Source organism: Pelodiscus sinensis, chromosome 11 (genome assembly GCF_052426305.1).
Source record: "Pelodiscus sinensis isolate ZL-2025 chromosome 11, ASM5242630v1, whole genome shotgun sequence".
NCBI classification, from domain to species: Eukaryota; Metazoa; Chordata; order Testudines; family Trionychidae; genus Pelodiscus; species Pelodiscus sinensis.
In genome coordinates this window covers 2846577-2858697 of record NC_143062.1, presented here as the reverse complement: position 1 = coordinate 2858697, position 12121 = coordinate 2846577, and the positions used below count along the sequence as shown (strand labels likewise).

The window sequence follows — 12121 nt, the reverse complement described above, 5'->3', positions numbered from 1 at the left end:
AACTGGTATAATACATCATATCATTTAAATTTGCTGCCCCTATAATTAGCACTCTGATGTAAACTCTTACCTGTTGGTTGCAAGATTGAGCACAGAATTGTGTGAATGGAAGGTATCTCCAGAGTTATCATGGAAATAGACTGTGAAGGTCAATGTCACACCTAGTGGGAGAGCCAACAGAGCCTCTTTGTGTTGAGTGTGCAGAACAGGACTAATAGAGAGTCTTAGGTAGGAAACTGGAGACACCTGTAAGACATTTATAAATTACAACATTCTGTAAGTTGCTCTTCTCACTTGCTTGTGGTGGTACCAATAATAAAGCCATTTAAATAATTTTCAGACATATGTACATGTAGAGTTCTTTATGAACCATGCTGTTTTTAGTCTAGACATTAGAACAGCATTGAGAGATGGAGCTTTGAATTTCACATAGGACTTGTATTTCATCAAGTCCTTGCAAAGTATCTCTTGCTTGTATAGCACCGGGAGCTGAGAAGGAATAATGACATGTAACAAATGAACACAATTACAGATGATGTGGTTATCCAGTAAAACAAAACCGAACATTAAACAGATCTACAACTCAGCTAGTAACCTGCAGACTTCTCCCCAGCAAATGTGGATATACAAAGATTATGCAGCCCCAAAATGTCAGCCCCTGGGAGAGTGCTGCATGAGGTACACATGAACAAGTGATACGATTGTAACATCTGCTCCAGTCCCTCTACCCCAAGCAAAAGGGCTGGAGTGGCATAAAGGGACTTTAAAAGGCCCCGCTTTAGCAGTAAGAAGACCTCCTCCAGTTCAAGATAGCTATACGGCTTCTTTCAAATGACCACCTCTCAAGACCTGTCCTAGAGGGGTGTGGCTGCAGTACAGTGGAGATTATGGGCAGCCAGGGAGAAAGAAGCCTTTGCAATTCAGGCAGCTCCCCTGAGCGGACTCTACTACATTGGGGCTGAATTGCCCAGGACTGGAAAGGCACAACGTGGATTTCAAGCAACTTTAGCTACAAAGTTGCTTTGGCTACACTTTAGCAAAGCTGGCTGGGAGTTCTATGCTGCATCTCAGAGGGTATGTCTACACTACCACCCTAGCTCGAACGAGGGTGGTAATGTAGTCAACCGGAGTTGCAAATGAAGCCCGGGATTTGAATTTCCCAGGCTTCATTCGCATGTTGCCGGGCGCCGCCATTTTTAAACGTCCGCTAGTTCGGACTCCGTGCCCCGCGGCTACACGCGACACGAACTAGGTAGTTCGGACTAGGCTTCCTATTCCCGTTCTACGAGGAGTAACGGTAGTTCAGAATAGGAAGCCTAGTCCGAACTACCTAGTCCGTGCCGTGTGTAGCCGCGGGGCACGGAGTCTGAACTAGCGGACATTTAAAAATGGCAACGCCCGGCAACATGCAAATGAATCCCGGGAAATTCAAATCCCGGGCTTCAAGTGCAACTCCGGTTCGAACTAGGGTGGGAGTGTAGACATACCCAGAGGCATTTTAGCGAGGATGTTCCCAGGGAGTACCCATGTCTGATGCTGCAGGGTACTCTTAAGTCAACTCTCCTATGACCTGCCTCATTGGGGTGGGCAGTTATGGACCATGTTGCATCTGCTAAGCCCTGACTGGTCATCAGGCTGCATTTTGCTGCTTCAGTGTCTCCCTGCCCAAGAAAATGGGTTTGCCATTGCTTCTCCCTTCAAGCTCTTTTAAGAAACAAGCATTTATACAAAAACAAAGGCTCTTTCTGCATCAGCACTTACCTGCAGGGAATCATTCTTGCTATGCTGAATTCACACATGATTTGTTGTGGAAATATATTTCATTATTAATTAATAAAAGGAAAACTCACTTGACTTTTCTAGGCTAGCTGTCAAAAATCAAGAGACAATGTAGGTTCGCTCTGATCCAGCTTTTGGAAAATAAATAATGGAAGGATAAAGGAAGAAAAAACAAGCTTCAACTGTATAAAGAACAGTATTTAAAATACCCCCCCTTAAGCATGCCTCCTAGGAAAGTCTCTTCTTCTGAGCTAAGAGGCTCTGATAACAGAGTTTTACATTTTATCACAAAATGTACATGTCAGAACTCGAAAAGGAAAGGACAGCTTTGGCCTCAAGGAAACTGAATCTTTGGTGAGTCCGAAAACTATGGCTAAAATATCAGTATGTACAGCTGTCGACTCCACTAGCTGATGTAATAAGCTAAAATATTAGTGCATACGGCCATCTGCCCAACTAACTGATGTAACAAGATAACAAACATGCCATTTTCCATGACAGACTTTCAGGCCTGCTTTACGTAACAGTCTCAAAATCAAGTCTGCAAGAGACACCACTTGCTAAATCTAATATTGAAGCAATCAGCTATTTATTTTTAAGAACATCTCAGCTTTCTGAATATTTCTAGCATTAATGTTTTGATGTTTGGGTCAACTAGAGCCAGATAGCATGTGAGTGAGTGTGGAGTTTACCTCCCCACAAAGCCCCGGCACAATATATTGCTCCTTGCATTCATTGCCTCGGTCTGTTTCAGTAATACAGCCTCTCCTGAGCAGACTGCCAAAATACCCATGCAGGTTGACTAATTTGTGTAGCCAGCTGGAGGAAGAATAGCCCAGTGATTAGAGGACTAGCTTACTGTCACTCAGGAGACCTGGGTTCATTTTCTGCTCTGCCTCCCTGTGCGGCTTTGGCCAAGTTACCTGATTTCCCTGTGTCTCAATAGCCCTTCTGTAAAATGGGCCTAATAGAACTTTCCTACCTCATCGGGAGCTTGTGAGGACAAATCCCATTAAAGATATACGGAGTTCAGATGGTAACAAGGCTAGGTAAGTACCTAAGATAGGCAGACAGGTCATGGCAGAAGCTGTATGGATGTGAAAAGAAAAGACAGCTCCTGCCCCAAATTGCTTATAGTCTTAAATCTTCAGCCTTGCAGTTTGCTGGCATCATGGACGGACAGAATTAATGGAGAGAGTGCAGCTCCACCACCGCAACAGGCCAGCCAGGGGATCTGATCCAGCTCCCAAGAAAATCGAAGGGAGTTATTTCTGTGGCTATAACGAGCACTGGATCAGGACCCAGCAGAGTATTCGGGAGGTGGGAAACAACAAAGCTCATCTACTCTTTAGTATTACTTTAGTGTAGAAAGTGCAAGGTAGATACAAGAGCCATCTGTACCCACAGAAATAAAAAGATGCATGAATATACTCAAGCAGAAATCCATGCAATTTAATAACGAAAGAACACTCATCAAGCTGCCAGTTAGAACTATAATTGTTGTGCCTTCACGTCGAAGAACTTTAGCATTACAAGCAATTTGTGCCAACAATGGACATGCTTCTTGCCTAGCTTACTAAGAATATCAAATAGCACCTAAATTTGAAGCTAAAACTCTCCTGTGTTGATCCCCTATAGAAAAAGTCTGTTAAGAGCTTCAGGACTCAGAAGCTGAAGAAAGAAAATGAGATTTCTGCACAACACAGACACTTGCTGAAAATTCAAGCACCACTGTTAGTCACCTTGTAGCTGACACTGTATTCATCACTGTAGCCGGCTTTATCCCTTTTCCCTCCTTGAGAAACGAACTGCCTATGATAGATGTCAGTAGCTACAGTGTATCAAACACTTCTCAAAAGAAAACATTTCTGAAGAGGATTTGTTAGGACATTTTTCTGTCACAGAAGTGCACGTGCAACTCACAGGCACTTTTTTTGGTGAACTGTGCTGAGGCTTAGGATTCTCTGTTGTGAGGAGATGCACATTTTAATACTCCTGACCACCACCGAATTGGTACTCCTACACCTTGTTAAAAACAACATCGCACTGACCGTTAATCTATGCGTTTTACGCTTTGCAGAATTTAAAGGTGAAACTGACTTTATCCAGTTGATGTCATAGGAGACTATGTTTTTAACAGACAAAACTGCATTAGCCTTAATGGTGTTCTGACTCTAGTGAAGAGAAAGAGAAAAATACTACCTTAACAGCAACTACAAGGGTCTGGTTGATTCCAAACGGCTCTTGGGAAATTACTTCGATTGTTGATGATCCTATCAAGGACCCCGAGTTCAGAAAGCCTCTCTCATCAATCTGTACAACAGGAACTTTATTGGGGCCATCCAGGACACGGTAACTCAGGGAAGCTACTCTGTCCCTTGACAAAGCAAAAACAGAAAGCTTTAAAAAAATGAATCTACATTTTCAACAAGATTTATTTAAACCAAGTGTAAACTAGTGCTACCTGATGTGTGCATGTATCATGTTTTTGCTATAAAGCCACAAAGCACTGCAATCTAATCGAAGAATCAAGTGTTCAGATCCCGATTCAAGCCTTCCTGGAAAAAGTCTTATCTGTGCTTGGGCATATATTAAAATCCACTTGCTGTCCGCTACCTTGCAGTGTCAGCACTCACTGATGTGAACTTGATTCAGAATACTAATGTATAAGGGTACAGCATGCGGCTCTCACAGACATTTTCTATCAACAGGTATTCAGCAGCAGATTAGTCTGCCAGGGTCAACAGTGGTAGTGGAGATAAGACAAGAACATGACTAAGTAGTTCTGATGAGTTTCCTGGAAACTGTTTGTATACCCAGGTTAATTTTTGGAACAGCACTCTCCACGGTATTAGCATATTAATAAATAAAGTGAGCAAACATGCAAACTCTAATTAGCAGACACTCTGACTCACTGGATGTTTTTAAGAACCACTTACACATGTTCTACAGTATTTATAAACAACTTCTCTCCTCCCTCTCCCCATCCCCATATGTTTTCCCATTCAGCTGAGAATATAGCACTTTCCTTCTGAAGAACCCAAAATCAAAACTGTATCCTGATAGCCCTTCTTTGACAAGTCAAATAGTACAAGTGCCAGGCTTGCTTATACCATGGAATGAACGGTTTCTGCTGGCATTGTGGCAGATCTCGAAACTTCCCACAGCTCTCTCTCCTCAACAGGTCTGCATTCATGTGTTATTGTGGGCTGGGATGGTATGTAACCTCTCTGGGGGATGATGTGAAGTGGAGTATCTTTAGGGTCCACTGGTTTAAATGAATGGTTTATGTATGATTACATTAGTCTTCATGCAGAAGGGTTACCATAGCTTCTCTAGGAAGCACGGAAGTCCTTCCCCTTTGCCCCCTACATCACCTCATGGAAAGACCCACATACACTAGTTCAAACTGGATTCTCCTGAGGCCGACAGACAAAGGACTTTTGGATCGATAGTCCGAGTTTAAGCGGACTCAGGGTCTTTTCTGATCCAGTAAAGAGTCAGAAGGACTTGACCTATTAGACTGAGAGGTGACCTATGGTAAGCGTTTAGCACGTGTAGGTTTTTTTAATGGCTTTTATGTGTTTTCTCTGTAACGTTTGCATCTCAGGAATAAATGAGCTTGCTGAGAAAGAGCTGCATGGCAGCTTGGCATTATGGACAATTATACTGCTCATCGCCTTTGGAGAAAAAGCAAAGCACAGATGCTGGCCTGGTTAGGCAGCCTTGCTTGCAGGTAGTATGCTTGGGTAAGGCAGGAACAGGAGAGTGAGGAAAACTTCCAGACAGGAGGGTAAGACAGGTGGGTGTCTGCCTACAGAGATGATAGCTGAGCAACTGGGAGCCAAGAGAATGATTGGGCCTGAGAAGTGGGGTGAACCACTAGCTCAGGGAGGCTACCTCCCAGCCTAGCCCTGCCCTTCCACTGAGGCCCTCCTGCCTCTTCCTCTTCCCCGCCCTCAGCAGTCTTCTCCAGCCACAGAGCACTGGGCCGCCTGCAGACTCCTCTCCAAGTCCCAGAGTGGCGGATGGTGCATGTCCCTTCCCTTCCTCAACCCTGGAGTGCTGGTTGGCACAGCCCAGCATGGGGCAACCTCAGCTACATCCTGTGCCAGTTGCTCTAGCTCCAGCCCCAGACAGCTTCTTTCCAAAACAGAAGCATCTTGCCTGGGCTGCAGCCAACGAGCAGCAGGAGCGGGCCTGGGTGGGGCCACTCGGGCTGACTGAATAGTCTCAGCTCCCCCCTGCCTATTCGACATGCTGCCCATGCCCTTGGGGGACCACGAGGGGCATGGGCAGCACCTGCAGTTACCCTGGACTATGCCAGGCATATCCCAGGATGCAGAGTACCGGACAGCAGAGCTGATTTGACCATTGTGGAAGATATGCAATAGAAATTCTTCTCCATTGGTTGGGCCCTCAGCTGCTCATAGCAAACTGCAAAAAGCCTTCAGCAGATAAGTCCAAGGAGCCAAACGGATTATCTTAATTTACTGACCATGCCAAGTGTTCTAGGCCATGGATGGAACTAGGCACGTAGTTCTTGCTCCTAAGAACTTATAGACTAAAGAGCAGATTCTGATGCTTTCACTCAGTTTATGTCAAGAGCAGCTTCAGGACGCCAATAGTGTTATATATTGAGTAAGGTACTATTCTGCATGAACAATAATACGAGGGTTAGAAACAATATGGGAGGGGTTAGAAATAACACCATGGCTGATAGTAAGAGAAGGAGGGAAACTGGGGAGGGAGAAGGAAGATTACAATTAAACTCATAGGAATGGTCATGTATGAAAGCATCTTGTTAATTCTGCTAATTTGGGGAGGGGGGTAGTGAGAGGGGATCCTTAATTTCATGGTATTTACAGGACCAGGATTGGAGTTTGATTTATTAATGTATACACTGTCATGATGATGCAGCCAAGGAGACATGGTAAAACTTGGAATTTTATCTCCTCTGTAGAAAGCAGTGATGCAAACACCAGCTGTCCTCATCTCCTGGGTAAACCTCCTCATGCAAAGTAGCTGTCCTTACTAGTACCACACTTGAAACTTTTACCCACTAAGAACCATATCGAGCCTGAAATTAGTTTAAAAAACAATGCTTTGAAAAGAGACTATAAAAAATGCACCTCCTTACGCCGCAGATCTGCTCCTGGACTTTTGTAGGAAAAATGTATCTGCTTTTTTTCAGTCCCTAGCGCTTTGCATAGGTAGTGTTAGCAAGTGGGCATGACAGCAGGTTTATTTTCTGACTCACAGGCCATCATGAGAGCTATTAACTAAGTTCCAAATGCAAGGCAAAAATCCTGCCCTGGGGCCGCACCCATACCCACCATTACACCTCTGTAACTACCACCAGAGTTACCAGGGATCACAGCTGTGCCAGACAAAAAAACCCAACCTTTTTCTTAGTTCTAAATAGTAGAGACTGAAGCTTGAACACATTAAGAAAGAATACAGTTGCTATTTTTACACTATACTTTAAGTGGCTTGGACATGTAAAAAAAATCCCAAGAAACAAAAATCAATACAGTATTTATTATTTTTAAAAATAATACAGACTTTACCATGGTGGCTTGAAAGTTTCTTAAATAGAAACAAGATGTGCCACCAACAATCAGTGGATTTAAGTTGTGATCTATAGGTAAAACACTCTCTGGTCTCACAATCTAGTCCCGGACTCTCAGTCAGAAGAACATCAAGGAGCTCATTTCCAAAAGTGCTGAGTACCCAAAACTTTAGTGAATGGCAGCTACACATTCCCAGCACCTCTTAAAACCAAGACTTCTATGTCTGTCTAGCTAGAGCTTTCTAACAAGGAAAGACTTGTACAAGATTTGACAGAAAATAAATATGAAGATAAAGGGTTATTAATTAGACAAATCCCTCAATATAAGAAGGATGCACAGGAGGACTTTTAAAAAAAATGAAACAGCAAAATAAAAATTAATTTAAATGTCTAATATTATAAAGTTTAGCTTCAATAAAAAGCTGACACCTGGTCCCACTGTGAAAAAAATCACCACTTACCTGTTTGTTTGAAGTTTAATAAATGAGTTAGGTGACATTAAGATCTGCTCTGCATTCACTTGTGGAGTAACCAGAAGAAGTTTATCAAATACCTGAAAAATAAAAAATAGTCTTATTTATTGCTCAGAGCTTTTACATTTATTTATTCTTTCTGTTCTAAAACAAAAGGAACAACAACAACAACAACAAAACCCCACACAACACAAAGGATATAAGAATAATTGTTTTGAGCTTTGTAGTGCTAATGCCTTAGCTATATTTTAATATATAGGATTAACAAGTTGTGCATTACTACAGGTATGTTGTGAACAAATGTGAGTCCCTAGAAGAGCAACAAAAATGACAAAATGTTTAGAAAATGTGACCTTTGAGAAAAGGTTCAAAGCAAATTGGGTGTATATGCTCTCGAGAAAAGACAACAGAGGAGTGGATCTTATAACAATCGTCAAGTATATTTGGGGCTGATACAAAGAGAATAGTGATCAAATGTTCTCTGTGTCCACCATAGTTGGGACAAGTAGTAATTGGCTTATTTTGCAGATACAGAGATTTAGGTTATCAGGGTAGTATGGCTTCTCAATTTATTTTGGGTGGACTAGATCTCTAGAGAGAGAGCACTGAAAAGCTGAAAGCTGCATGTTTACCTTTGGATTTTTGTTAGCTTTGTAGATTTGGATTTAATTCATTAGAAGGAATTTGCAATCAGGTGTTAAAAATCTTTTGAAAATAAAAATTTAAAAGCAGCTTTTAAATAGGCTTGTTAAATGGAAGTAGGGATGTAAAATCCCATTTAATTGGTTAACTGATTAAACACAATGTTTAACCATTAACCGATTAAAGGGGGGACAGCTGGGTTAGAGCAGCCCTCCTGCCTGCCATACCCGGGCTGGAGCAGCCCCCGTGCACAGCGGGCCCCAGAGGACTAGAACAGCCTCCTGTCCGAAGCAGGTGGGGAGCTGCTCCAGCCCCCACCAGTTAACGGGAACCAGTAGGCATCACTCATTAAGCATGATGCTTACCGATTAACCTTTCACATCCCTAATATGATGTAATGGAAACAAATCAAAGAAACAGGAGATTAAATATTACATATGGAGGTTCTGGCTTATGTCACACTTCTACAAACATGGAAGTTGTATTGCCCTAATTGTTTCTCACTACCAGGATATGCCATCATGCTGTAGTCTGCTTAAATGGAGCAATTCATTCATCAGTTTATTGTATACACACGCCTATATGCACCCACACTATTTTTGGAGGGTGTAAGGAAGGGCTGGATGGAACTACTACTGACTTCAGTGTGAGTTTTACATGATGAATTTCCATAGGAGCGGGCCTCCAATCTCTAAACACGGGCAAAGCAGTTCATATATGACAATTTCTTTGCAAATATAAATAGAGATGGTTTTTCAAAAGATGAAGCATTTTTCACGCTACAGACTAAAATATTATGCAGGGATTTACAAGCTCTTTCACAGCGTGGGCAACATTTTGATAGAGATGGTCTTATGGACACCTAGTCCCTTGCATCCAAAAATCACATGGGCCACTCCTCTCTCATTAGTGATCACACAACATCTCTGGGATAACTTCCTTAGAAACATGAAGTCCCCTGCTGCATTTTTAATGTTTTTGTCATGTGATGTAGACACTGAAGCAAAGAGACAGAGCCAGCACCAAGACACCAGTCAGCTCTCAGGAGACCACCAGTAAATTCTATGTGGTTCCTTTCCTGGCCAATAAACTGAGAAGAAAAAAACCTCGCAAATTGTTGATGTCTATAACTTGTCTGTAACGCTGTACTGTGCACATTTGAAACAAAGTGACTTGGGAGCAAAGGTGAAAGTGCAAAGGGCACTTTGAGAATGAAGGAAGATTCAGTACCTCTCATTAAAAGCCAGGCACAGCTTACCCAGCATCCCCCCCCCACTTCTTCACAAGAAAAGTATCTCATTTCTTGAGAAATTCTCTCTCTCTTCACAATGAGTCTAGACGCTTGACTAAAACGGTATACTCTTCTAACATGTCTTCACAGAATTCTCTCCACATTTGTTCCCGGCTCATAGCAACCGTGACTGTACTTCATGGTTTCAAAAGCCAACAATGAAGGTCCCTTTGGTTTATAAAGACACGTGAGACCTCTGTGCATTGTTTTTAATACGTATTGCTCAGATCATTCCCATTTGTGGTAAAGTCCAGTGCGGGGAGATGTTCTCCCCTATTGGCCCATTGAGAGAGATATTTTGTCCCCCAAACACCACCTTTTGTGGACCACAGGGTGGCGGAGGAGAAATTCTCTCTCTCTGAGTGAATCTAGATGGCATAATATGGATCTGGGTTACTACCAAGAAAACCCGTCTATATTTGTGTTACCTGGAGCAGACCACACTGGTAAAATGGCATTGAAGTCCAGAGTGATATGGCCTGCAGTAATTGTGCATCACCACCACACAACATTAATCTAAATCTTAATGAGACCACCTAACATGCAATTTGAAAGAGCCACTTGCCACAGCATGTTAAAGGTTAATTTTTCTTAATACCACAGCCAATCAAAATCACTTCCAATACTGCCCAACAAAATTACACTCAGGCACCATCCGGGTCAGAATGCCCAAGGCTTACCCCAAATTAATAGGTGGGTATCTATTCTCATCACAGTGGGAGATGCCACCTATGCACCAATATCTAGTGGGGACTAAGACTGGAACTGGAACCTCTGCATTCCTTGCTCTAAAGTATTTAATTCAGACCTGTAATAACGATTAATAGTTTCGTGTTTAAAGTGAGACAAGTGAGCAGATCATTTTACCTGAATTTGGATTTCATCTGACAGTTCCCCTGCCAGGTTGTGAAACTGTTCTGCAGTAGGATCAAGGGCTTTCACAACAACCTTCAGTCCTGTTCTTCCCTTCGCTCTGCCATAAACATCCATAGCAAAGTTATATTTTGCAGGAAGTTGAAGAGATGCCTGAAATAGGAAATATCTATTAACTGTGTTCAAGGAAATACTGGGAATGGACAAGAAAGGAACATCATCTTTGACCCTGACATGGGTAACATCCCCTGGAACAAATGCATGCAACAGATTTTCTCAACTTCCATCCTGGAGAAGTTCAGCATCTTTAGAAAAAAGATGTGGCGGTGGGATGGGGGACACACATCTCTAACAATTTCTGAGCCTATAGAAAAAATCACCTCGTTGTGTCTGGTCTTGATGTCCAGAATATCCCTCTTGGTGACAGACCAATGAAACGTTAATCCTGGCAATGCATTGCCGAAGGAAAAAGGAGTCTGATTACTGGTGATGCCCATCACATAAACTGGCATCTGAAAGCAGGCAAACAGAGCTTTGCTTGTAAAAGTTGCAACACAAGTAAGGAAGAAACACAGTAAAGTAATCTTAAAAAATGTACAAGATTATTCAAGATTTTTTTTTTTTAAATATAGGGTTACCAAGCGCACCTTTAAAGTGATACCATGTATAGGACTCTCATAATGACAATACTCCTTTGCATCAAAAAGTTTTGGACCATTCCCTTTTGTAAGAGGCAACCAAGTGCGGATTCATTTAAATCAGAAGCCTCAGCAGCTAGCCATATGGAGGAGTCACATTCTCTACTGTTTTGACTAGGCATTAGGGATGTAAAGTCCTGTTTAATTGGCTAACCACTTAGAGAGGCAAGGGTGAGCCAGCCTGGCTGGAATGCTCCCACCCCTCTGCTGCGCTGGAATGCACCTTCCCCCGCTGGGGCTCCTCCAGCCTGACTAGAGCAGCCCCCTGAAATAAGGGTGGGGTTTACCACTTCTCCAGTAAAAGCTTCACACCCCTAGCAGGCATTCTCCCCTCTGTACTGATTACGCCAACCCCCTCCTTCATCTAAGTATCCGCCACAGCTTCCCAATAGTGACGTGACTAAGACTGAAATAGTCGCTCAAAGCAGTTGGTTGAGATCCCGTAGTTTGAAATATTAGAGTCACACTGGATAGAGTGGACCTACTACCTGTTTTCTTGAAAGGAAAATGGTCCAGACAATTCATCTCCCCTGAAAAGATTTCCTGGTGATCCTGCCAATATGGCAGATTGCTCAGATTTTGGCTCTACACTGAGTTCTGGCTCTAACAGCAAGAACAGAAATAACATTCCTTTTCTTCTTCTTTGCACATTATTTGCTTGAACCTCTCTTGAAAGAGGTCAGAGTCTCCTTGTGGCTGGAAAAACACTGTCTTAAAGGAGCAGCTACCATAAAAGTTAAGAGGCGTGGGTGTAAGAGCACGTACTTTATTGTAGCACAATTAATGGCTGATG

At 42.7% G+C, this 12121-nt stretch overlaps 1 protein-coding gene across 1 annotated transcript in view; it reads right to left on the bottom strand.

Annotated features, from left to right (window-relative positions):
* Positions 1 to 12121, bottom strand: part of NUP210 (nucleoporin 210) — a 104447-nt gene that overhangs the window by 19024 nt on the left and 73302 nt on the right. The window contains exons 27-31 of the mRNA XM_075939667.2: positions 11011 to 11142; positions 10625 to 10783; positions 7813 to 7904; positions 3982 to 4156; positions 71 to 246 (exon numbers count right to left, since the gene is read on the bottom strand). Coding sequence (XP_075795782.2) covers positions 71 to 246; positions 3982 to 4156; positions 7813 to 7904; positions 10625 to 10783; positions 11011 to 11142 — 734 coding nt within the window. The remainder of the gene's footprint in view (positions 1 to 70; positions 247 to 3981; positions 4157 to 7812; positions 7905 to 10624; positions 10784 to 11010; positions 11143 to 12121) is intronic.